General features: G+C 34.9%; 2 protein-coding genes and 2 long non-coding RNA genes across 13 annotated transcripts in view; 3 read left to right on the forward strand and 1 right to left on the reverse strand.

Annotated features, from left to right (window-relative positions):
• Positions 1-440: 440 nt before the first annotated feature.
• On the reverse strand, positions 441-1,289 carry LOC126873038 (uncharacterized). 2 transcript variants are annotated; one of them, XM_050633495.1, is made up of 2 exons: positions 1,054-1,289; positions 441-733 (listed from the first exon to the last, which is right to left on the reverse strand). In XM_050633495.1, exons 1-2 carry the CDS (start codon positions 1,193-1,195, stop codon positions 444-446), a joined length of 432 nt encoding a protein of 143 aa, XP_050489452.1. In that variant the 5' UTR covers positions 1,196-1,289; the 3' UTR covers positions 441-443. The 2 variants fall into 2 exon arrangements, with proteins under 2 accessions (XP_050489452.1, XP_050489453.1); XM_050633496.1 differs by having other exon boundaries at positions 441-727; positions 1,054-1,288.
• Positions 1,290-1,439: 150 nt separating this feature from the next.
• The window catches only part of LOC126873003 (liprin-alpha-1), a 42,515-nt gene continuing 20,213 nt past the window's right edge, over positions 1,440-23,741 (forward strand). For all 9 annotated transcript variants that reach the window (XM_050633364.1, XM_050633370.1, XM_050633368.1 and 6 more), the window contains exons 1-2: positions 1,440-3,405; positions 4,583-4,878. In XM_050633364.1, the coding sequence (XP_050489321.1) occupies positions 4,630-4,878 (249 nt within the window). In that variant the 5' untranslated portion in view covers positions 1,440-3,405; positions 4,583-4,629. The remainder of the gene's footprint in view (positions 3,406-4,582; positions 4,879-23,741) is intronic.
• On the forward strand, positions 11,889-12,800 carry LOC126873048 (uncharacterized). The gene is made up of 2 exons (XR_007692286.1): positions 11,889-12,193; positions 12,274-12,800. It is a non-coding gene; the product is annotated as an uncharacterized LOC126873048 (long non-coding RNA).
• LOC126873044 (uncharacterized) lies at positions 16,654-18,019 on the forward strand. The gene is made up of 2 exons (XR_007692282.1): positions 16,654-17,421; positions 17,487-18,019. It is a non-coding gene; the product is annotated as an uncharacterized LOC126873044 (long non-coding RNA).

Here is a 23,741-nt window from a genome sequence, read left to right on the forward strand (position 1 = left end):
AAATGTGTAGTGAACAGAGAAGGAAGTATTTTTCGATTTGAATGAACGCTATAAAATATTCGTTGAGCTTGTTAAGTGCACATGAAAGGAACTTTCCTGCTACTCTGTTCGTTTCTTAAATTCTTTCTACCTTGTTCTCTTATTCCAGACATTTCATTATTATATCCCAGAGAATAGACAGATATTTTTAATATCAAACGAAATCACCAGCCGGCATACTTCTTGAGAATTGGGCAAGAAGTTTGAGATCTTTGGACACATCTTTTTGCTTGTCATCTATTGATCGTAAAAGAATATATCCAAATTGAACAATTTGCCAGCACAAATTCGCCAGTGTAAAAATTTTTCCATTTTTATCCTGCAAATTATTACGGTAGTTTATATGACATTACTGAAAAAAACAACCAAAGATATGGTTTTAGAAAATGAAGATTACCGTCTGTTTATAATTCTGTATGAGATGATGGAAATTTTTTCAGGACTGCATGATAGAGATTGTAAAAGGCGTAGAAACTGATACTTAAGATGACGACGAGTGCCGAGCCGAATATCCAAGATAAAAAGTAGCCATCTATAATATCCGAGGTCTCCTTTCTCTTCCTTGCGCTGATCTCACCCAGGGTGGTACCCCGCCGCTCTTCCATCAATCTCTTCATGTTCGCCAATTTCGCTCGTAGTTCGTCTACTGATTCAGCGATGTCCTCGATCGAATCACATTCTGGTAAATCTAAAACTTGGACGAATAAAGTATAAATCGGGAAATATGGACGTCCAAACGCAATAATCAAATAATTTACTCCAAAACACTGTCACAGAAATTTTTCGTTTTGAAGGTATTTTAAAAGGAAATTATTCATTATCAATGATTAAAAGGATATTAATTTTATTTATGGTAATTCACAAAACAATAGGATGGAGAAAATGGAAACATTTAAGGTAAAATGTCTTTTTTCTTTTGAGAGAAAAGTGCAGAGATTTTTGGAACATTTTGTTAGATGATTTAAATTGTACCTTTTTTGAAGGATATTTTTAATCGAAGCTACGGCTACTTACCCGTAGTTCCTGGCGTGCAAGTGTGCGTTACTGTTTTCATGATACTCGCCTCTATCTTTCTTGACTGTATAACTTGGTCCAAAATACGACTCAGAGGTCGGTATTGATCATCCAGCATCCCACGCTGTAGCACAGTCTCCATCTTTCGGAAAGTTAAGCCCTCTAGATTTTTTCCCTCTCTTTTGACTTGATCAAAATTATCGCGTTCAGTAACGATAAATCTTCTCTTCGAACTTTGAAAATAAACATTCCTATCGATTAAAGATTCGAGTTTTGGGAGTTAATTAGTTCAAGTGTTAAAGAAGAATGAAGCTTTCTTTGAATATTTATTGCGTTACATAAAATGCTTTAACTTAATATTTACAATTTCTCAAAATAATTCATATTCTTTATTGTTTTAAATATTAATTAAGATATATATATATTAGTTTTGAAATAAATGAAATGTGATTGATCTAATACATTGTCGACCGTGCGGATTGGACTCGACTATGTACAATATGTACATACGTATATAGATTTATATATACATATATATTTTTCTATTATCATTCTAAAATTTAAGTAGCTTACACAATATGTCTGAAAGTAAAAATATATTATATAATTTAACATTTGTCTGAAGTATGATGACATTCAAAATAGAGAATTTAACAACACAAAATTGACAAATATATCCTTTGAATTCTGTGGTGCGCCATTACTTTTTATAGGCACTGTATATTATATTTATACTAAGAGAGAGAATTAGAGTTGACAATGAATATGATTACAGACATAAGAAGAAATTTAATTACAGGTTTATACAAATTACAGATATCATTTGAAAATCGCTTAATTTAAAAGGTCATTTGGATGTCCCGCGTTTCTCATGTGGCGGTATTCCGTAACTGTGGTGCCACAAGCAATCTGCAATTTCATCGCAGTTTGTAAACGCGGCGGAGGAAAGTCGTACGACATTCGGGCGGAGTCGGGCGCACTTTCGAGGACGAAGGCTGACGTCACGGCGCAAAATGGCTGCTGGTATCGGAAATGGAGTAGCGTAGAGGCTGGGCGGTAGGAACGAACTGTAGGTGTGTCAGTACTCGGCTTCTCCGCGATAATGCCATCGAAATGCCGATTGTTGCACGCTGACTCGTGCCTCGCGCACTACTCTTACGTACGATCGGGATCGTTCCGCGAGTCTCGGATGGTGATAATAAATGGTGAAATAGTCGGCGAGTCAAATTAAGCGGTGCAACCCGAACTTCACGATATATGTACATATATCTCTTTATCCCGTAAAACGAAATTTCTTCTGTTCTTAATCTATCAGTGATCTATATACATAAATATATACATTTGAATATAATAATAATAGGCTGAAACTGTGTCTGAATGAGATCGAAGTGGAAAGTAAACCTTGGTCTGTCCAGTGATCGTTCTCGTGCTCTTCACGGATATTTTGCGGGTGTCAGACTGATTTGCCCGGCTCCAGGAGAGAGTCGAGCGTGCATCGTGGGTGTCAGCTATTTGTCGACTCTGTTCTATCGAAAACTAGTTCACGTATCTTGGAAATGAGTGAAATGGAAAAGAAAGACGCGTGCACGTAGAACATATAAAGGATAAGTATGCTCAACGTACGGTTCCACAGTGGGATCTAATTTACGATCTGTCAAAACCGAATCAACTCAACCAACACGTCGTACACGTATTTATATCGTATTTATGGTGAAACTAAATCGAGCGTCTGCACCGAATCATCCTTCCTATCACGATACGAGCCGATCGATTTTTCTCAAGGGAAAAATATTCTACTCGCCTACGACTTTTATCTCGACTGTGTGTGTATATTTTCGCACATCGATTGATCCCCTTCCGTAAACAATATTCAGTTGATAACAATGTATCATCCGACGGTGGAAACGGGACACGAGTTTGAATGACGGTGAACAGGCTCGTGGCTAGAGTGATGTTGAACTTGGGACTGAATAAATTATTCGAGCGATGATTTCGCCGGTAGCTTTTAGTTAAAGAAACAAACAAACAAACAAAAAATAGTGGAGAGACACGGATTTCTATCGAGTGAGACAGAAGAATAGGAAGAAAGAAAAACATCAGATTGCTTGAAAATTCTTAGTGGTTAAACGGTACGCCATTGAAGAAGAAATATAATACACATAAGAAATATTCCCGACGCGTGGATGTCGTTAGAATCGACGAAACGTTGTAACACACAGAAAGAAAGAAGTAGATAGGAGTTTGACCTGATAAGACGAGGAAAATCAAAGAGAAAGAAAGAGAAAGCGCCGTCAAGCGAAGAAAATCGCGTTGGGAAAATGACTAACTGAAAAGCTCGAAACGAACTAAAAGGTACACATGTACATATAGATATAGATATACAGTGGCTCATGGGCATATTCGAATACTTCTGGATACTTTTTATGAATATATTATATGTATTATACTTCTGCATTTTGAGATTTTATTAACACTGTTACAAGATTCGACTATCGTGGTTTTATTGATAAAGTTTGAAACGAATTTGAAAATGTACTATATATACATAGAAGTTACAAGACACGTACTGCAAGTACATGTTTCACACAGATCATGGATATGTTTAAACAGTTACTGCGTCTATCTTTAACATTATATATACTTAAGATAGCTAATCATGCTATGTACTAAGTTTCCATTAAGTATCTGTGGTAACTTCTATGTACATTTTCAGATTGGTTCCAACTTTGATCAATATAACCTTTTGCGGACTACCGCCGCATATATGAGTAAACTATCAATTTGGCCGAGGAACTCATATATGTGCTTGGCGAAAACAACTGATAGAGCTGAAAGGCTCATATATGTGTCATTTTATTTATCCTGTGGAGAATCTGTGTATGTACATATGTCTAAAATTTGACATCTTGGAGTGCTATGAATGAAAATCGCGTCTATGCAGAAATGTGCGCTGGCAATCTTAAATGACTATCGCGGCAGCAGCTCGGCCCTATGGCACGGTTGACTTCGAACCGTCCCGTCCGCAAAGGGATAGTCACGATTAGACGGCAGATGTTTATGCATTTATAGAAAATTTAAAGATGTAAAAGTGTATAGAATGAATGTAACATGAAAAAATATATAAAATATGAAAAGTAAAGAGCAAGTTATAATATTTAGTATGTGAAACACATCTCTATGCAGGTTTTATTTTTTTTGTCATTTTGATAAAAATATGATTTTGCATAAACATCTGTAGTTTAATCATGGCAGTCTTTTATTACAATGCTAACTAAATTTCAACCTGTTTTATATAACACATACAATATATACTTAAAAGTTTTCTATATAATAGCTGTTCAAATACTTCCGTGAACCACTGTGTATATGTATACATATATAAGTGCTTATATATATACATATATCTATATGTGTACATAGATATCGGAAGCGGAAGGCGGCTTTCGTTGCCATTGGCGCGCACGCGAGTGTCCATATTATATCCGGCGCGCGTGTTTCGTCTGTTTCTCATTTGCGTGTATATTTGAAGTGGAGTTTCAGTGCCGGAGGGTGAGAGAGAGTAGTAGGATACGCAAAATGTGGAATATGATGTGCGACGTGATGCCGACTATCGCGGAGGACAGCATTAGCCAGAGAAGTTCGCAATATTCCGGTGAGGATGCGAACTTCGAGCAACTAATGGTCTCGATGCTCGATGAGAGGGACAAGCTGGTGGAGTCGTTGCGCGAAAACCAGGAACGGTTGCAGGAAACGGAAGCGCGTTTGCAGGAGGTCGAGAAGGAACGGGACTCATTGAATCGTCAACTGAACGCCAATATCCCTCAGGTATGTTGTGACGTTCGTTTATATAGTTTTCTTATCTATAAAGGAGAAGGTCATATCGAAGATCATATAGAATCTCAAGTTGTTTTTAACCCCTAATTTGTGCCTAATTCAGACGTGGAAAATTTGAATGAAAAAGTATACTTTTCACAGTTTTAATTTTATGATGTACTTACAGTTTGGTATTTTTCATTTCTTTATTCTTATTGGTTGTATTGTACACGATAAAATAAATTGTTTTCTGGTTAATAAATTAACAAGATTTAATAAAAAAAATGATTATAGAAGTTACAAATATAATACTCATTCTCAGAATCAGAGTATTCGTTGCAAGGTCTATAATTCACGCTTTTGACACTGGATCTGTTTCCATTTGGACTACTATACTAGAATTAGAACCTAATTCTATATTATCTTCCTATATATGTATATATGTATGTATTTAAATGATTCCATAATAATCAACAAAATAAGGTTACAAATATCTATTTGTATTTATAAATAATTAAAAAAACTTGTATAATAAAATTCTTCTTATAACAATATTCATGTGCTTTTTAGCTACTTTAAACAAATGGACTACTCATAGTATTGATGTCCAGAATAGAAAATCTCTAAATCTAACAAAAATATCTGGAAGCACTTTAGAAGAATAAACACGTCTGAAATTCGTCACTTGCTTGTATCTCTCATTTGTTTACGTCTATTCTCTATAATTTGGCTACATAATGTTACACAATGCTTGGCAGTTGTATTATTACTTTTATTATATTCTTCCCATATACCAGCAGAATTTTATATTGACACCATTCTTCTCTAGTGTAAACGTCCATAATTTTCTACATTTTAATTATCTTCGACAGAAACTAAGCGATTGGAAAATGATTAGTCGTAGTTGGTGCGTTTGATCTACGAATTGTTACATACGAATGACGACTTATTTATTCCGTAGCATATACAGGGTGCGCCAGAATAAACGATCAACGCGTGCCAATGTGTTCTGTGAGTGGAATAAGAAAAATTATACTCGCTATATTGATACGAGAAATACTCCATTGTATATGACCGTAAAAGAAGGTATCGAAGATCTAATAAATGTGAAAGATTCGTTTCCTCTATGCTTTTGTTAACGTATAGAGACTATTTCTCTCAATTTCTTAGAGTTTGAATCGACGATGACAATCTGTTGGTCTTATACTTATCTTTGAGAATATCCTATATTTAGCTATTATTACTTTATTGTCAGAGGTGTTTCTTAGATAGATTTATTTTTTATTAGCTAGATAGATATCTGTTTGTGCAAGATTTAAAAAAATGAAACAGGTTTCCTCGATCAATGTTTCAGTGAAAAATTCAATATAACTGAATATTTCATTTGAGACGTATTCTCAGTTTCTTCTCAATCCCGAGAAAGATAACAATTTTTGCTATTTGCAATGATGTACGTTGACGTTATCGCTTTTATTGTAACCTGTATCACGTAGTTGTTCAAATTTCTTCGTTCTAACTGAACGTGTACACAAACTTTTATTGCCTATTTCTATTTCTTCTCGTCCTATTGCTCAACCTAGATAAAGAAGAATTTAATGATGCTATAAAAGAAGACAAATAGTAATTATACGTAGTTGAATATGTTAATAACAGGTTCACATATAATTCTATATTTCAATTATATTATCGAACAAAAATTACGACTCGAATCGTAATATATTAATGAAACTATTTACTTTTAGCGAATAACGTTGAAGAAGAGGTGACCGCGATGTTAGAACGGGTTATTCGATTTAAGCCGATTCGACGGAGCTGGATCAGCACGCGTTAACCTGCTCGATTAACGGGAAAGCACAGATCAATATTTGCCTGAAGATAAAGCTGTCAAACGGTTCCCTTTTATCGTGAAAGTTGGTTAGAAAAATTATCCGCTCGACTAACTAGTATTCAACTCACTCATTATATATATTTCTTTCATTAAAGTAATTGTAAATTTTCTTCTGACAGAATTACTAATATATTATGTGTGTCACACAGAACATTTTGAAATTTCATTAACTCTGTAATGAGACACAAGTGATTATATCATGATTATACTGTTGAAAAATAAGTAAAATTTTGAATATTTATTGCAAGCATATGTTTAGTAACAAAAACTAGTATACACAGCATGAATAGTCGTCTTATAAATTATAATGAGTATTACAAATTCTCACTGTATATTGAGGCTTATTACGATACTGGATATGAATAAGATTATTTAAATATTTTTATGACCTCTACGAAATATATACTTGCATTAAATACATTGTACCTTCTGTACATTTCAAACCTCACCAATATATTCATTGTTTGTACAACGTGCATAATATATTCATCAAAAGTTTGTATAGCTATTCAAATACTTTATAAGCCAATATATGTATATTTACTATCGCGGAATACATACGAGAGAGTACCACTGGCTTTTTTAATTGCACGATATGTGGCCGACTATGGATCTTTAATTGCCGATGCGTTTACGTAATGATTACGGTAGAAACGTTTCAACCGACACGTTATCTTCGTAGTGTTCCACTTTTCAAGAGAGAGAGAGAGAGAGAGAGAGAGAGAGAGAGAGAGAGAGGGTGAGAGAGAGAGAGAGGAGACAAGGGAACACAATGTTATACCGGCCACGGCTCGACCAAACAATGCTTTGTTTTATTATTGCCACCATGAGAGTACGAGTTTGTGTAGGAATGTTTAAATTGTCCGTCAGATGACAAATCTTGAACCTTTGACAAGAGCTGAGGAAATTCTGACCGAGTTGAATTTCATTGTTCGGAATATAATTAAGAGTTTACTTTAGTTTTGATGTATCACTCTTCTGTAGGATATTTGTTATGAATAACGACAATTCTTTGTTATCTTTTTATGAAAGTGTTCAGAGAATAAATCATGTATCAGATATCAAAGAAATATTATATATTTAGTATAGTGTAACATTGTGTTATGGTTAGTTTATTATTTTATCTATTATATTAGTCTATTCGATTATGTCACGATACCGTGAATCGTGCAAATTGCTCATTCTTTGTATCTCATATCATCGGTTCTCCTTCCCACAGGAGAATGACTCCCAGTTATCACACGTAATTGCACGTAACATTCTTCGTTATCCGTGAAGCCTCTAGGCTATATATGCTTGTATATCGTCTGGAAGAAATAACGTTAAATTAAGTTAAATTAAGTCGATTGCAGTAGAATTAAATCGTTAATGTGCTATAATTTTATTTACGTAAAGTAATACGAAGTAGTTATCATTTAATAATCCTATATTACATATTCAAACTTTACCATTTAGATATTAAAAGAGAAAGACATAAATTAAAGAGAAATAGAAAAATCTTTGAAAGAAGATTTTGTAAAGCATGAAATAATCTAGAAAGGAAATTGTGTATTGAAAAATGTTCTTGACATTAGAAAAAAATGCATCGGTGGACGTCTGAAAGCAAAAAAATAGGCAATTATGTGTAAAAAGAGGAAAAATGAGATAGTCGTTTAAGTAAAAGGCCAACGCGCGGGAATTTCACGCTTCTTGGAAACCTATTAAGGACGCAACGCTATGTTACGTATTTACTGATTGCAATACTTATTTCCTTGACCGGTGTACGTATTACAGAAACTACCTATTCAATTCTGCACAGCTGGGAAGGCCGGAGGAGATAGAAGTTAGAATAATTCATATTCTTATTGTTAGAATACAACTCTAAGAATAAGAAACCAACTCTTCTATAAGTTATATTGTAATATTGTAATAATAATAATTTTGTTATTTATCAACGAACCAGATCGTTTAATTGCAAGGATAAAAGAGAATATAATGGTTTTGTAGTCGTAATTTATTTTTGTCTCTTCTCTACGCAATTTTCTCTCTCATGATACGTTGCTTTTTGTAGGTATAATGAAGAGATTGCCGATGAGTATTTGCATTGTAAAATTCATCAAGAAGGATGATTTTTGTGTGGTCTGAAGCGAAACGTGATGCGCACAGTCTGGAGGAGCAATATTATCTACTTTGTGGTCCAATTCCTAGCTATATATGCACATAACGGTAAACCGCCGGAAATGCACATAGATCTCGATGCAAACTCGTAGGTGGTGTATATATGTGCTCGTAACGCGGCGTCTTATTCACCTATTTCTCCCGTGAAATCTCTCCTATATCCGTGGAATGAATTTACGGATAAAAATATTGCCATGCTGGCTTTTCTCTAAACGGACAGTAAAGAAACTGAAAATACGTGAAATAACTCGTTATAGTATACAGTGTAATAGCTATCTTGCTTTAAAAAACACTTTTTACTATAACATATTTACCAAAACTATAATTTTATGTATGTGGGATAGACGAAGAGATTGTTTCCCAAGGTACAGGTCTCAGAAAAAAAATTTCCTGGCAATTATTTATTAAGCTTTCGCTGCGGCTGAAACGTGACAGCTTTCTGCAGAGTTTGGCAAGTTCCAATGAAAATTTATAAGCTGTACTGGCTTCGATAGCGTCTTATCTTGCCAGGAGCAGCTTCGAAAATACACACCGGCTTTATCGTTCAATTTAACCTTTGCTCGTTGCATGATATTTGCATTTCATAATGTATTCTGTTATTTATAAATTATAAATGTGAACGAGGAGAACGGTACCATTTAGATGCCTGCGACAGAAAACGCAGATGATGTATAAAAATTCCTTATCACCGATAATTTCTCTGTTATATCTCGATAAATGCTCATTGAGGCGATGGCATTGCATTCAGAACTCCACATATGTAACGCCTGTATTGTATATGTAACTCCTGATATTGTCATACATTAATCTGTGATTTATTAAGTTACTGCATGTTCTCCCACGAGATAATACGGAAATTTTGTTGGTCTTAAGTCAACAACGATGTCGTATGATATTGTTCAGCTATCGGTTTTTCGGAATTATCTCCTGAAGTGTTATTCATATAACTTCGCATAAAGACTGACTCACAATTGGGTACTGACATATCTTCACATCGTGGAGTACCCAAATATCGAAAAATTGTATTTTAGATAAACTTTATCTTGATTTACATTTGATTCTTCGATTGAATTTTAGGTTCCAGGAAACCTAAGCAATTTTAAATGGAAACTCCAGTAAATTAAGACACTTTGCAGGGTTCTCTGTTATTGTTCGAGGGCAATCAACAGTTTTTAGGAAGAATGAGTATTTGGTCGCGAAGTGCGCGCTTTTCTAATCCTTTTTATCTTTCTCTTTCCTTACTGTGTCTTGAAAGTCATTGTAAGGTACGAAGACCTTAAGAGAGAAGGCAGTGTACGTAAGGGAAAGAAACACAATGTGGAGCATCGATATATTCGTGGAATAAGGGAGAGAAACCGACGACCATATCGATCCAACCGTCGCCCGATTGGCTTTTATGTACGCGCCGGCATGTTATACGGGGTGTCTCTAGTAAACACCAGAATTGGAAATGATATAATTTCACACTCATAAAAAGGGGACAATAGTAACAATTTATTCTTCAGTAAATTCAATATGATTCTTAGGTTTCTTCTTGCAAAATGCAATTTTGTTGCATATTTATTAATGAAATACCATTACACTTCTGGTCCACAACTTGCTGTCAGACTTATTATATTGGATTGTTACAAGTATCAAATGATCGCATCGTTTATTTGTTAGTATTTTTATGAATATAAATGAAGATTACAGTAGAAGAAACGTATACACATTATGTTTTCTTTCGCGACTTTCACATTTTAAGCTTCTTCTTCTTATTTATATAGTCTGATATAATTAATGTTATAAATTAAATGCTCTAATTGTCTACGATATGAAGATAACGAGAGAATTGAAGGACTCACTAATTTTCCACGAGAGAAAAATTTAATTTTGGAACGAAGTAAAACAGGGAAAATGTCGCAGTAACGTTTCCGGGCAGGAAAAGGAGAGTGCAGGGATCCTCGACGAATTTATGGTGATCGTATTATATATATTTGCATGCGGCACTTCGGCGTTGTCAAGCCCTCTGAAAATCCCTTCGCATTTTTTCACTGCAGGATTTCGTTTCCTGCGCGACCTAATGGCACGTATTCCCGAGACAAAGGGTAAAAATGAAACGAGAACGGATAATAAATGGCAGCTGGAGAGAGAAACGAACCGGCGACCCAGTTTCGTTATAGTTTCATTAACTATTCTCATTTACAAGTAAATTCGTGAGAGAGGAAGAGAAAAAAGAGAGACGCTAGAGGGAGGGGAGGCGGCTGGAAAGAAGTGACTTCGATTATGAACGATATTAAACTAGCATTTGCGGCCGTGTACTAAAGACTAATAGGGTTACTGATGATCATAATGAAATCTCGTAACTAACCGGTCATAGTTCAGTGAAGCCTCTCAGGGCTTGTAATTAATTGCGATTAGCAATGAAACAGCGAAACGGCGCCGATAAATTAACAGTGCCGCTGGTGCAAAATTGGTGGCCATGGGTTAATTTCAATCATTGCGATTTACCGACACGATGCCTGATACACTGACCTAGAATAATAAGATCAAACATGATCATTGATACGATTGAAAACCGGTGTGATACATTTAATATTAAAATTTTGCTATCTTGCCGCTATCTGAGTTAGACTGTTAGATCTATCGATTCGTTTTTATTTTAGTCTCCGCAGATTTCTCTGTTAGTATCACGTATTAGATATTTTTCTCATGTTAGATATGTTCTTTCTCTGAAAATTCGTCATGTTTCTATTCTTATTGCATCCTAATAGGTTAAAGTGTAATGTATTTTTATCAGCCTGGTCTCTCAACGTCTGCTATCCTACTGTATCTATTTTAGTATTTAATTTCTTTTTTAGATGAACTTCTATAAATAAGGATAAAGGACGAAGGAAAATACATGGAAAAATATGAGGAAGAAAATCGGCTAGGAGATTGATAGGCAGATGAATTATTTGGTTCAGGAGGAAATCTGAAATATAATTTGAAGGTGGGTCGAAGCTTCATTTAATTTTTGGACAGGGCGTACGTAAAAGCACAGAACTCTCTTCTTTTGAAGGGAAATCGTTCCTCGTGCGTGCTGCAGCTGCGGCCGCTGACTCGTCTCGTCATTAATTTCGTGTTACTGCCTCGGCATGCTTGTATCGAGTGCACGTTCGAATGGATTATCGATTCTTTCATCGTGCACAGCAAATGGCATCGAAACATACATACCTACAAGCACAGTAGCAAACAAAGTCTCAAAATATCCTGAAAACGTACATTTTTAATGAAATTTTCTTTCAACAATTTCGTTAGTTGGTAAATTGATATTACTTTCTATCATTACAATTATCTTCTATACTGGTTACTCATATCCATAATTAAAAATTGTATTTTAGGTAGACCATACTGTGTTTCAATAATATTTAATTCACGAATTTATGCAACAATATGCAAGCGAAGAAAAATGAAAACAATTATTCATCAAGGAATAACATAATATTTTTGTTAATACTGGAATTACCATGTGAGTCAACGCTATTTGTAAGTGCTTGACAGTATCTAAGCGCCCGTCACTTCAATTCAGATCACACTACACGGACGGTTTTAATACCAATTTCAGTTAATTCAGGCTCTTAATGTGAATCAGAGCGATTGAATTAAATTGAACTTTTAATATTACGTCCCCTCCTCTTCCTCGAGTAGTGAGGTAATATTGTTGTCTTTTTTCTGTGCAAACAACTAACTTCAAAGGAAGATTCTTTTATAAAACGCATGTACTTTGGTATAAGTGAAATTACCATTTAATTATCATTATGAGATAAAAAGCAACGATGAGATGTAAATTCTACATGGTTTCTCTCATTGTACAATATTTCCAAGAAGCAATCGGTTCTTTGTATCGATTAAATTGCTTAAATGGGGACGATCAGAGTAATGATTTAAAACCTGTATCAGCCATCGATTTTCCCTTCTTCTTTTTCATCCAGGGATCGAAAGGTGTTGAGTGTCAGGTTGTTAAGTGGTAGCTAACAACTCGAATTCTTCGGCTTCGTTGCTTCCAGTTGATTAGCAAGAGAAAATCGAACGCCTCCACCTGCATCGTCGCGAAACATCTGTTTGCTAATTGATTCGTATGTATTTCAGACCTCCCTGAACTATCTTCCAACCTAAATTTCTTCACAGAAATAAGAATATTATTTTCCTTTTTAATCTCTTAAAAGCTTGTTACAAGCTTGTCGAAACTTTTGTTACAATTTGGAAATTTTTATGGCGGTGGGTGTAGAATCACGATGTATGTGTAGCATATATCTTAATAGAAAGCAGAATTGTCAGGAATAATTGACTTTTTATATTTTGTAATTTCTCAGTAATTGAAAATCCCAATAATTAATAATTTCCCTCTTCATTTGGTCTAAACCTTAAAGTTCATTAAAAAATTCAAATTTTCATTAATTTTCTTCATACCTGTGAAAATTAGCTTGAGAAAATAAGAATTTGCATGTTCAATTTTCTAAGAAGTATATTACTATGCTGAATCCTTCTCGTATTATTCCATAATTGACATCTATAATAGGTAATAAGTCCTTCCTTATGTTCTTCTTCTTCCACCTTAAAAAATTAAATTTCATTTTTAGTCTCCACTTTGAAAGATCAATTTTTAACAAAAAGTGGTTTCAGATTATTATTTTAGAAACAACTTCTCGTACAGTGTATATATTTTGTTAGGAAACACATCGTGTATTTATCGACGATGTATCGCGTTCCACGCATATGGAGATTGGGTGTGGATCTCTGATGTAATGTGTGCTGGATTACAGGCTGTCTCAGAGCAATTGGAGTACGAAGGGCAGTCACTCGAGCGGCTCGTATTACGTGATTTCTGTTTTTGTCCTTCCGCGATTTTTTTACCGACTCTTTCCCCTAAGTTTTTAAACTGGACATCCGAAGGTCTTCTTTATTATGGTTAAATCTGTTTCTTACATCGTTAGGTTTGATCCATGGGGATCAGTTAATCACGATGACCGATCAAACTGTGAAAACCTTTCTATATTCGATTTTGAAAGGCAAACATGATTTTACTTGTACTTGTCCTATCAAACATAAGAAAATCGATAGTCTTGCAATTGAAATATTTGGGATGGATGTACAGAAAACAATTTAAAAAATAAATAAAAAAAATGAAAATTGAGGATGTGGAAATGAAAAAAGTATCTAATATTTATACATAGATAGATTGCAGATATTTATCCATTTATGGGAAATTTGAATGTGCAAAAATGTGCAGAATGCACACGAGTACATATCCAGAATATAGCATTATGGTATTTCGAGGATGAAACAAATCTCTATTTGGGATCTATTTCTTTAGTTGTATTCATAAATTACATTAATTACTGGTGTTTATGAATTGCTTAATTAATCGAGTCAAGCATGGCCAGAAAGGTACTATTCTTGCACTAAATAATATCAAATAATTCTTTAAACAAGAAAATTACAGAATCACGAAGAAAATGAAAACGTAATTATCGAGATAGTTTGAACTGTCAAGTTAATTAATTCAGAGTGAAATAGTAATTAGTATCGTTCCCTTGTACAGACTACTTAAACCATCTTTGACTAAAGTCCAACAAGTGGAAAGATGCAACCAATACCTGCTAAAGGAACAATTATGAACAAAAGGTTAATCGAATCTTCACCCTAAATAATCTTGAACGGGATTGAATTAGCATCGGCACGTTTCTCCATAAATCACCGCCAGTTTCGCCGGAATATTCTGGCATTCTTTCGAACAATCCTAGCGGAACGTTGTCCGGAAGAAAGGGTTCGCTGCCAAGCATGCTTGGAGCGATCTCGAAGCTGTGGCAACGCGACACAAAGACCGTTTCATTTGTAATACTGCGGAAAGTTTCGTCCTGTCTAGCGCAGAAAGGGCTAGAGAGAAGCAAGGGTGGGAAACTTTTGAGAGTGGAACCTCTTCTCTCTCTGTCTTCCCCTCTTCTCTTTTTTCTCGCTCCTCTTTTTCCATTTTCTTCTTGTTTCTCCCCCCCTCCCCCTCCCTCTGTACTTACTACCATACTTATACAAATGCACATACACACATGCATACAGATACACGTATATACTTGACGATCGAGCAATGAAAAAACTGACCTGCTCGCAGTTTCGGCACGTAATGCCGGCCAGGGGTTGCAAAAAGCTGCAGGCGCGTGCAGCGGAAGTGCGGGAGGGAAAGGGGTGCAAAAGGGAGCAAAGGGTGAGAAAGAGAGGGAAGAGAGTGGAAGCGAGGCGAAAAAGGCGATTAGGTCGCCTCAACCCTCCGTCGAGAAAAAATTCAGATCGCGGTGAAATAGTTTTAGGATCTCTCGAAATTCTCACCCCTTTCCCGAGTTGCTGTTTTTTTCTTCAACTCGTTTGTTTGGTTTTCTAGTGGAACGTGCTCAAACTATTATGATTTTGTTAGATTTTATTACTGGATACTATCGCAGGTGCGAAGTATGCATACTGTAGACTATGACTTGATTGGATCAGATGTTATTTAAATGAACTATTTACTGAAAGATGTGATTCAAGGTATGATTACACGGTATGATGAATACACGGTAATAATTTCAGTGATGCTCATGTTATATAAAATTAGAGTTATGGATACTTGTAATTTGGTAGACTTTTTTATTCTCAATTCTTGTAATCTTTATTGGAGTTAACTATAATTAGGTACTCTGATTTTTCTTCTATATATTACAAATGAATATCTGGAAAAATATAATAGAATGCAAATGAAAAGATATTAATCCAGTTAAGCCAGAATGCGTTAATTTTATATTTATCTATATTATCAATCTTTGTAGTATCAACTTTATATTGAAGTCACATTTGGTTACATTTACTTAAATATATTAATAGCTAATAAGAACAAGAACAGTATTACAAAATACTAACAATACTACAAAGTGATATATCAACTAAAACTATCAAAATATTAACTTCCAGTACACATCTACCCTTTCCAAATATTATTCATCATCAAGTTGAACCAAAAGTTAGCATCCCTATCATGCACCATGTAAAAATGAGCTCTCTTGGAGGTAGTGGAAAGCCTGGAAAGAGCCCCCGGGAAGTTTATCGATCCCCAGCCGAATAGGGCTGATTATTCGGTTTCAGAAGACTGGTAGGAATCGGCGTATACGAGAATCCGGTTGAAAATCGGCGAAAGGACGAAGAACGTAGCGACGATATCGGGGTAGGCGCGGTATGGAGAGAGGAGGCACGGAAGAGAGTTTGGGGTAAAAATTTCTAGAACGAGGCGAACGGGTGCAATGCACCGGTGTACGCGATATACGCTCGACGATCAATAGCCACCCCACCTTACTCAGCCGGCGGCGCATGAATGAACCTCGCCTTTTACACACTACTCGGTAGTAGTAGCTCTCTCTACTCGCGCGCGCCGCCAACGAGCTGCAACGCCGCTGCCTTCGGCCGTGTGCAGCGGTTTTCAATGCTCCTCTCTTCGCTTTGGCCGGATTTAGATGAAATTTAATCGACGTGGTAATTAACACCAATCGAATGTTAGCTGGAAATTTGATGAATTTAACAACTTTTATTTTTGTCCTTGTAGGTGTTAAAGTTGGATGCTCCATTTGGAAATGATACCTCTATCGAAGATATTCAAGATGTGTATAAGTGAAACAGAATATAAAATCCTGTGTTTGACTCGGATGAATAAATCGAGAAGAAAGCCTTTGCCAAAGGATTTCTCTTCGTAGCTGCAGGTGTTAAAATTACATATTCTATTTTGAAATAATGATATTGTTGAAGATGTTGAAGATGTATGTAGATGGAATTTTGTGTTAGATATGGGTGAAATTTAATGGGAGATCGATATAAAATTACGTAGCTGTTGAATTTGGAAGCGAACAAAAGTGATCCTTCTTGGGGATTGCAGGTATTGGAATTAGATATTGGTAAAAATGTAGGTGAAGTATTATAACTAATTATAAGCAATCTAAAGCTTGATCTAAATGAAATTTTCATAATTTCTTTTATACGTACATTATTTCTCGTTGTGTATTATTATGCTACTGCCGAATGACCTGTTTATAAGTACTAATTGTCTCCATGTGTTGTTTTAATAGAACATAACATGGTGGTGGTTGTAGAAAGGCACTACATTACGAGTTTCCGTAATGGGTAAAAATATCTGTTTTTTCAACCAAATTGCACGAACCACTCTTAATTTATATAAACTTAATTGATTACTCAATAATTTGGTTTAAAATGAACAAAGAAAGAAAAGAATGGAAATCGGTCCCGATACAAAGTCGAATGAATTCGTTCGAACACTCATTCGAGCTTTTTATACGCAGCTCGAACAAAACATGGCCCAATTTTTCAGATCCCCGATAATCGGTGCCATATAGCTGACCTATCTTTTTTTATTTGCTTCGTCACGTGACCGATCAGATCCTTCCATTTATTCTTCCAACATTTCACTCTGCACTGGCAAAAAAAATTTAAATATATGTAGAAATAATGAAAAAGCCTAGGTATGCTAATTCTGCAATATTAAAAAGCATTATTTAAAATATTCTTTTATTTGTATAATTTTTAGATTGACCGTAATTAGTATGGAATTGACGCATTCCACAAAGATACAGGTTGAGAACCATCTGTTTAGAGTGCACTTGCAAGACACACAGCGCCGTACATAGTTGGAACGTTAGCCTCATATCCACCCACCACGTTATTACCGACAACTCCCAGTTATACGCTTAATGTGCGAGCTGAATTCATCGCGCGCGATTGTGCGAACTCGAAGATCATCCTTCTCGAGGAACTTTTAAAAGTTGCAATTGGTACATACAACCCTGCATCTCTCATCTCTTTCTTTTAGATAAACTACGGCTTTCTTCATCGATGAAGAACTTTGAAGCTCAACCCTTTATGATATAAATTATATGTGACATTTAATGCAATACATGCAATGTATTTTAAAATTAGAACATTGGAACTTGTGGATTTGGTAATGCACTTACATAGAACTTAAATATTCTTGGTAAAACTTGGAGGTTTCTTTTAGTGCAATCCAGGAGATTGATTGTTATAAGGAACGAACTCTAAAAATATAGAGATTCTCAGATCGAATGATATTTTAGTATAAATTTTCATATTTTATTTTATTTCCTTACACTAGCTTGCGCTCGTTAGCCATTTTTCACGTAAACCGATAGAACTGATATTCTGTGTCACTGAGTCAGAGAAGTTTGAGCTATATTGATTTCCCTTCACATTCCTCGAATCTGTCCGCGTATTGGCATTGACGATTCGCCTGGTATCATTTTCTCGCAATTTCATCTCTTCAGAGACAAGAATCTTAAAGTTAAGAAAGAAAAGATTGACATTTCTTATTAGTCAATATTTCTCTGTGTTATTAAAAACTGAAGATATTCATATCTTCCAATTAATATTCCAATTAATGGAGGTTGATCTTTTATGGGGAAACAATCTTAAGATTTCCAAAATAATATTTTTACAAATGAATCTGCACTTCTTAGAAAATTAATGAAAATCACAAAATCTTTGATCTATTACATACTTCACTTTCATTGTGTATATTTCTTTGAAAATTCTAGTTTCTCTTAGAAGATAGCTAATGGTACAAATTTCTTTGGATAAGCAAGCGATATGTTATCTGGAAGTTGGATGAAGGAGCTTGGTATTTGCACAGTAGCTAAGCCAAACGGTAAACATCTGGTACATATTATGCTCCTCTGGTAACTGTTCGTCGTAAGTTGCCGAGCAAATAGAACTGCAGCCTTTAAGGGCAACACTGATATACTCCTGAAGCAGCGTCAAAAAACCACAGATGAGAAGAGGAGGTTTCGATTAGTCACCGTCGTGACTTGTCAGTGTGACTAATTACAAATTTCATACAGAACATAGCTGCTAAAAACACAATCGATTCTTTTGATAATGCGTTAGGGAGATAGAGAGTTACAAAGTTAATTACGATTGATGGCCATCATCGATGAAAATGTCGGCGATTAAATTGCATTGCTGAGCTGGCAGCCCATTGTAGATAGTAGTCACTAACACGTTTATTCTGCGAGAAAATTAAAGTTTTGATTAAGCTTGAGACTGGGTCAAATAATTATGATAAAATAGGATAGCAATTATTCTTTTAAACATCTAATTAATTTTTCTAATTTCTTAATTTCCTAATTTCTGAATTTCTCATTAAATTTATCATATTTACCTTGTTTTTTAAATTCCAAGTCAATTTTGTTTATAATATCTTCGTAATATGTTTTCCAATTTTTTTTTTTGACTCACCTAATTCTTCAATTTTTAGATTCCTACAATGAAAATTTAACTTCTGTTTACCATCCTCTGTAGCAATTAATAATCTCGCACACAAGATGCTTTCTGTAACAAGAAAGGGGTAACATCAATGATATCTATAAAAAGTGCAACAGTCGAATAGAATAGATGCACTAGCTTTGTACCGTTTGAAACCACGATTTCGAAAGATTATGTGGTCTTATCTGCCACGTTTTATGTTTTACATCCGTTCGCGTTCACGTTTAATTAGCAAGGAACACGAGACCGATACTTATAACCTGCCATTGTAATGTCCGTCAGATAGGATGCGTGGGTGAGCACTTTCCTTTTCGTAGGTGCCATTAAACAAGCCGCGCCGCTGTCGTCCATCATTTCGATCGTATACCTGGTCGAACATGATTTTCCACCACACCTCATCCCGCATATCTGACGATTAAACGATCAACTATTTTAAAAAAGCTGTTACACGTGCAAGAGTTCTATGGTACTGTGGAACTAATTAATTGTCATATTTTATCTTATGGAGCTATGGAATATTAACTATAGAATATTTAACTTATAAAATATTATGAGCTTGTGAAAATTAAATTAAAATGTTATGGCTGTTATAAACTTTAATGAAGCACTTTTAAGATTGAATTCTGAATTTCTATGGTAGTAAGGATATGGGATACATACATTTTTTGGAACGAATTATAGTGGTAGTTTGGAAAAGGATATGTTTGAAGTGGTTTCCTCGGGGTTTCTAGTTTCTCAGTTTATATTAATTTTCCTAGCTTCCTAGGTTTCTCGCACTATATTAACTTCCTTGGGTTTCTAGTTTTGCGTTAACTTTTCGAGTTTCCAAGTTTCGTTGTTTCCTTGTTTTTCTACTCTTTCAATTTCTTACTTTCTAACTTTTATGTGACTCATATCTAATTTTTATAATAATTAAATATTAAAGTGTAGAATGATCTAGCCAAAATCTGTGTAAGTAATTTCAATTTACCACTGTCGACAGAAGTAGACTCGAACGGGAAGAGGAGTCGTCGGTTGTAAAGAATGATCGATCTAACGAAGGGTATAGATCGTAATACCGCCTCACGTGAACGTACTTTAAATTTGCGTATGAATGAAGCCATTCGCGTGCAGTGATGATTCAGATGGGGCCAACGTGTTCCACCCCTTCTCGTCACGCCCTCTTCACATTTCTTTCTCCTTCTTTGTAACGCTTTTATCCGACTATTTGTTTTTGTCCGTCTAGCAGAACGGGCTGCCTTCTTCTTCAGCTTTTTACCTTTCTTCATTTCACATGAAGTTCTCAGTAGTTCTGGCAGAAAATGCTGAATCCAATTTGGATACGTATACTCTTCGCGCTCGTTGTCCTTGCATCTCGTTATTAGAATATCGTTACAAAGTATAACTTAATTATTATTTTATTAATTTCTTATTACAATCATTTTTTAGATAATTGTATCGAGTCGAAGATATCTATCTGTAAGAAGATTTAAAGGAAGTTAAAAGTTGATCGAATATTTAACGAAAATGCAGAAAATTATAATTGTTGCGAGACACCTTTGGCTGTTCCTTTAACGTTATCGGGGCACTATTGTGCACGTATAATTGACGGCGTGCAAGCGTTAAGAATGCAAATTGCACGATACCAAAAGGCCATTCAATCGCAAACATGCGTATAACTATGCAGCCGGCTTGTATTTACATACTTATGCAACTCTATCTTCGCGTGTATCTACTTGCTTTTTCAGATTTCGGGTTCTGGAAGTTCGAGATCCTGATAATCTCAATATGGCTAGTTCGTGCTTCGTTTAATTGGAGCTTACGCTGTACTTGAACGGCCACTGAAGAGAAATTATGCTTTAAAATAAAAACAGAGATGCATATAATCTGATAAATACTAACTGATGAAAGATTTGGTTAATTGATGAATCTTGATTTATGGTAATTAATTCGGTATTTTAATGCAGTAGTTTTAGTTCATTAACATTGACATAGGTGATTTTAAGTCTTTAAGAGTATTGTACGAAGATATTTCTTCTTCTTTCTCACAATTAAACAATAAAGTTGTAGTCATTGCTGCAATCAACGCATAACATTATTATGCGTTAGCCAATATTATTAAACTATGTACATGTCCATACTTAAAAGTGTATAGCTGTATTATAGCTTTCTCTGTTTACTTTTATTCTTGGAGATATTGATGTTTCAATCAAGAGTCTGTTTAGAATTACGTTAATATTTTATGTTTCACTAATCTTCCTGTTTCTCTCTATTGTTTTTAAATCAGTAGATTCTACTTTAATAACCATTAGAGAAGCTTAAGACTTAAATTTCTGTGAAAAAGATTTTGGTGTTCTTTGGACTTGTAATTAGTTCGAGATCTTTTTCTTATTGGCCTTTTCTTCTATTCACTTATTTATTACTTATCTGTTCATCATATCAAGTAACCATGATATAGAACATGTAATAAATTACATTTACGCTGAATCACTGTTTCTTGGTTTTAGACATTGAAGAAGCAAATACAAATCGATGACGAACATAAACAATGCAATGCATATTCTTATCTATGAAGTAAAATTGTTTGTTAAAAAGGGGCAGTTGGATTATTACGTAAAAATAATTGAAAATAAATTGGAGGAACATCGTGAGACTACTAGTAGTGAAACAATAATTCTTTATCCCGAGACACGAGATTATTATCAAGTCACGGAATAAAGTGACGGTAGCTCATTATTACGCAGGCATTGCGCATTACATACTTCCAGCTCATACTATTAAAATAGTAATGCGGCGTTATAGGTAGAGAGATTCTCCTCGGCTGTGCTAAATATCTCGCTCTCGAGAGAATAATGTTTCCTCACGGATGATTCTATTCCCTACTTTGTCGTGTTTCAGTATCATACCGTTGTCGACTATTCCAATTATACTTAATTAGCTATTTAGAGAAAAACCTGTATGGGGATGAGAAAATGATGCCCTTTGGATCATATCTAATTCTTCCATTTCGAAGAACAGTATTTATTCAGAAATGAAAAATATTCTTTATTAAAAACGCTCACAATTAATTAGTAATCGTGTTGGATTAATAAATTTGTGATTAGAATTGTAACGATCATGTCAGGATATAAGAAAATGTTTATAGTCTTAAAAATCTAATGAATTTGAACTCTAAATAAAATTGAATAATCTAACTAGACAAAATTTGTCAGAAAGGAGGATATTAAAATTACTTTTATTTTTTGTACCATCATTTTCATATTAACATACGGAATTTTTTTTATTCTTTGTTTTAGTTGAGTGTCCTATATTTTTGTGTCACAAGGTATCTCCACTACCGAGACGTCAGATTTTGCTTCTTTTGTCTTCAGTTTTCAAGCTAGTCGGAGATACTGCATCTTTGTGGATTATTTTCCAACTATCCGGGTTTTCTTTCTCTGCGAGTTCCCATTAACGAGTACATAATACCGATCGAGATGCATTTTATTCACATCGGTCGCATCTCTGCGATCCACTGATCCGTATTTCCTTCTTTCCCTTTCTTCAGAGAGAGCTTAATCCCCCGTACGTCGATGTTACAAAAATTTTACCTGCCCAATAAAGCTTCAGGCACGATTTCACGTTCGTCAAGCTTTCATGAGTCGATAACATCCCCGACGTTGTCTTGGATCCCACTATTTATAGGTTCCCATTGCAACTCGAGCAATAATCAAGTTTGGCTTTCGTCTGTATCTGGCACGTTCAGCTTGTCCCCGTTCTTTAGTTCACGACGTCGTTTTTCCTTGCTTAGAACTCGATAGTTGTGTTCAGTATAGTTAATGAAAATCAGAAGAGCTCGTCTCTTCAGTGATAAAAAATTGTCAGTGAGTCCATTGGAATTTTTATTAAATATTTTATTAGAAAGCTTTTGTTCTTGGCTTAGAATAAGGATATATGGTATCAATTTTTTATTCATGTTAAAAGATTTGAATGTTCTTTGATAATGAAGACAAAGTTTCTTTGTATGAATACGCTTTACAGTGCAACATTCCCCGGCTAAAAATAATCGACAAGTTGTTGGTGGAGAGTTGGTGGTTTTTTGAATTAAAAGGCTCCTCGGCTTGATGGGAACATGGTGTCGTGAGATTTACGAGTGCAATCTGTACCCTCTGTTCGAGAATTTCTCGTGAATCTTTCACCATAAATACGATATAAAATATGAACATTGAGCGCATAAAAGGCCTGAAAAGTATCTCATTAGCATTTGATCTTGAAGAAATGAGTCAAATTTTAATTTTGGATCAAGAAGAGGACCGACTTCTGACATTATCTGGACGTCGTCTACTTTTTAAACGTGACATTTCCTCTCCTGATTTTTTAATTAATTCACATTCAGATCACGAAGAAGGGAGTATATTCTCCTATATCTTATCTATTCACCAAATTTCTTAAATGCCTAAATTCGTATATCGATCCGCATAATTGTTTCTTTGCCGAGTTTATAAAATTTCCTAGAATTTACAAATATATTTCAATGTTTCAGAATTAT

This window comes from Bombus huntii, chromosome 14, assembly GCF_024542735.1.
Source record: "Bombus huntii isolate Logan2020A chromosome 14, iyBomHunt1.1, whole genome shotgun sequence".
Taxonomy (NCBI): domain Eukaryota; kingdom Metazoa; phylum Arthropoda; class Insecta; order Hymenoptera; family Apidae; genus Bombus; species Bombus huntii.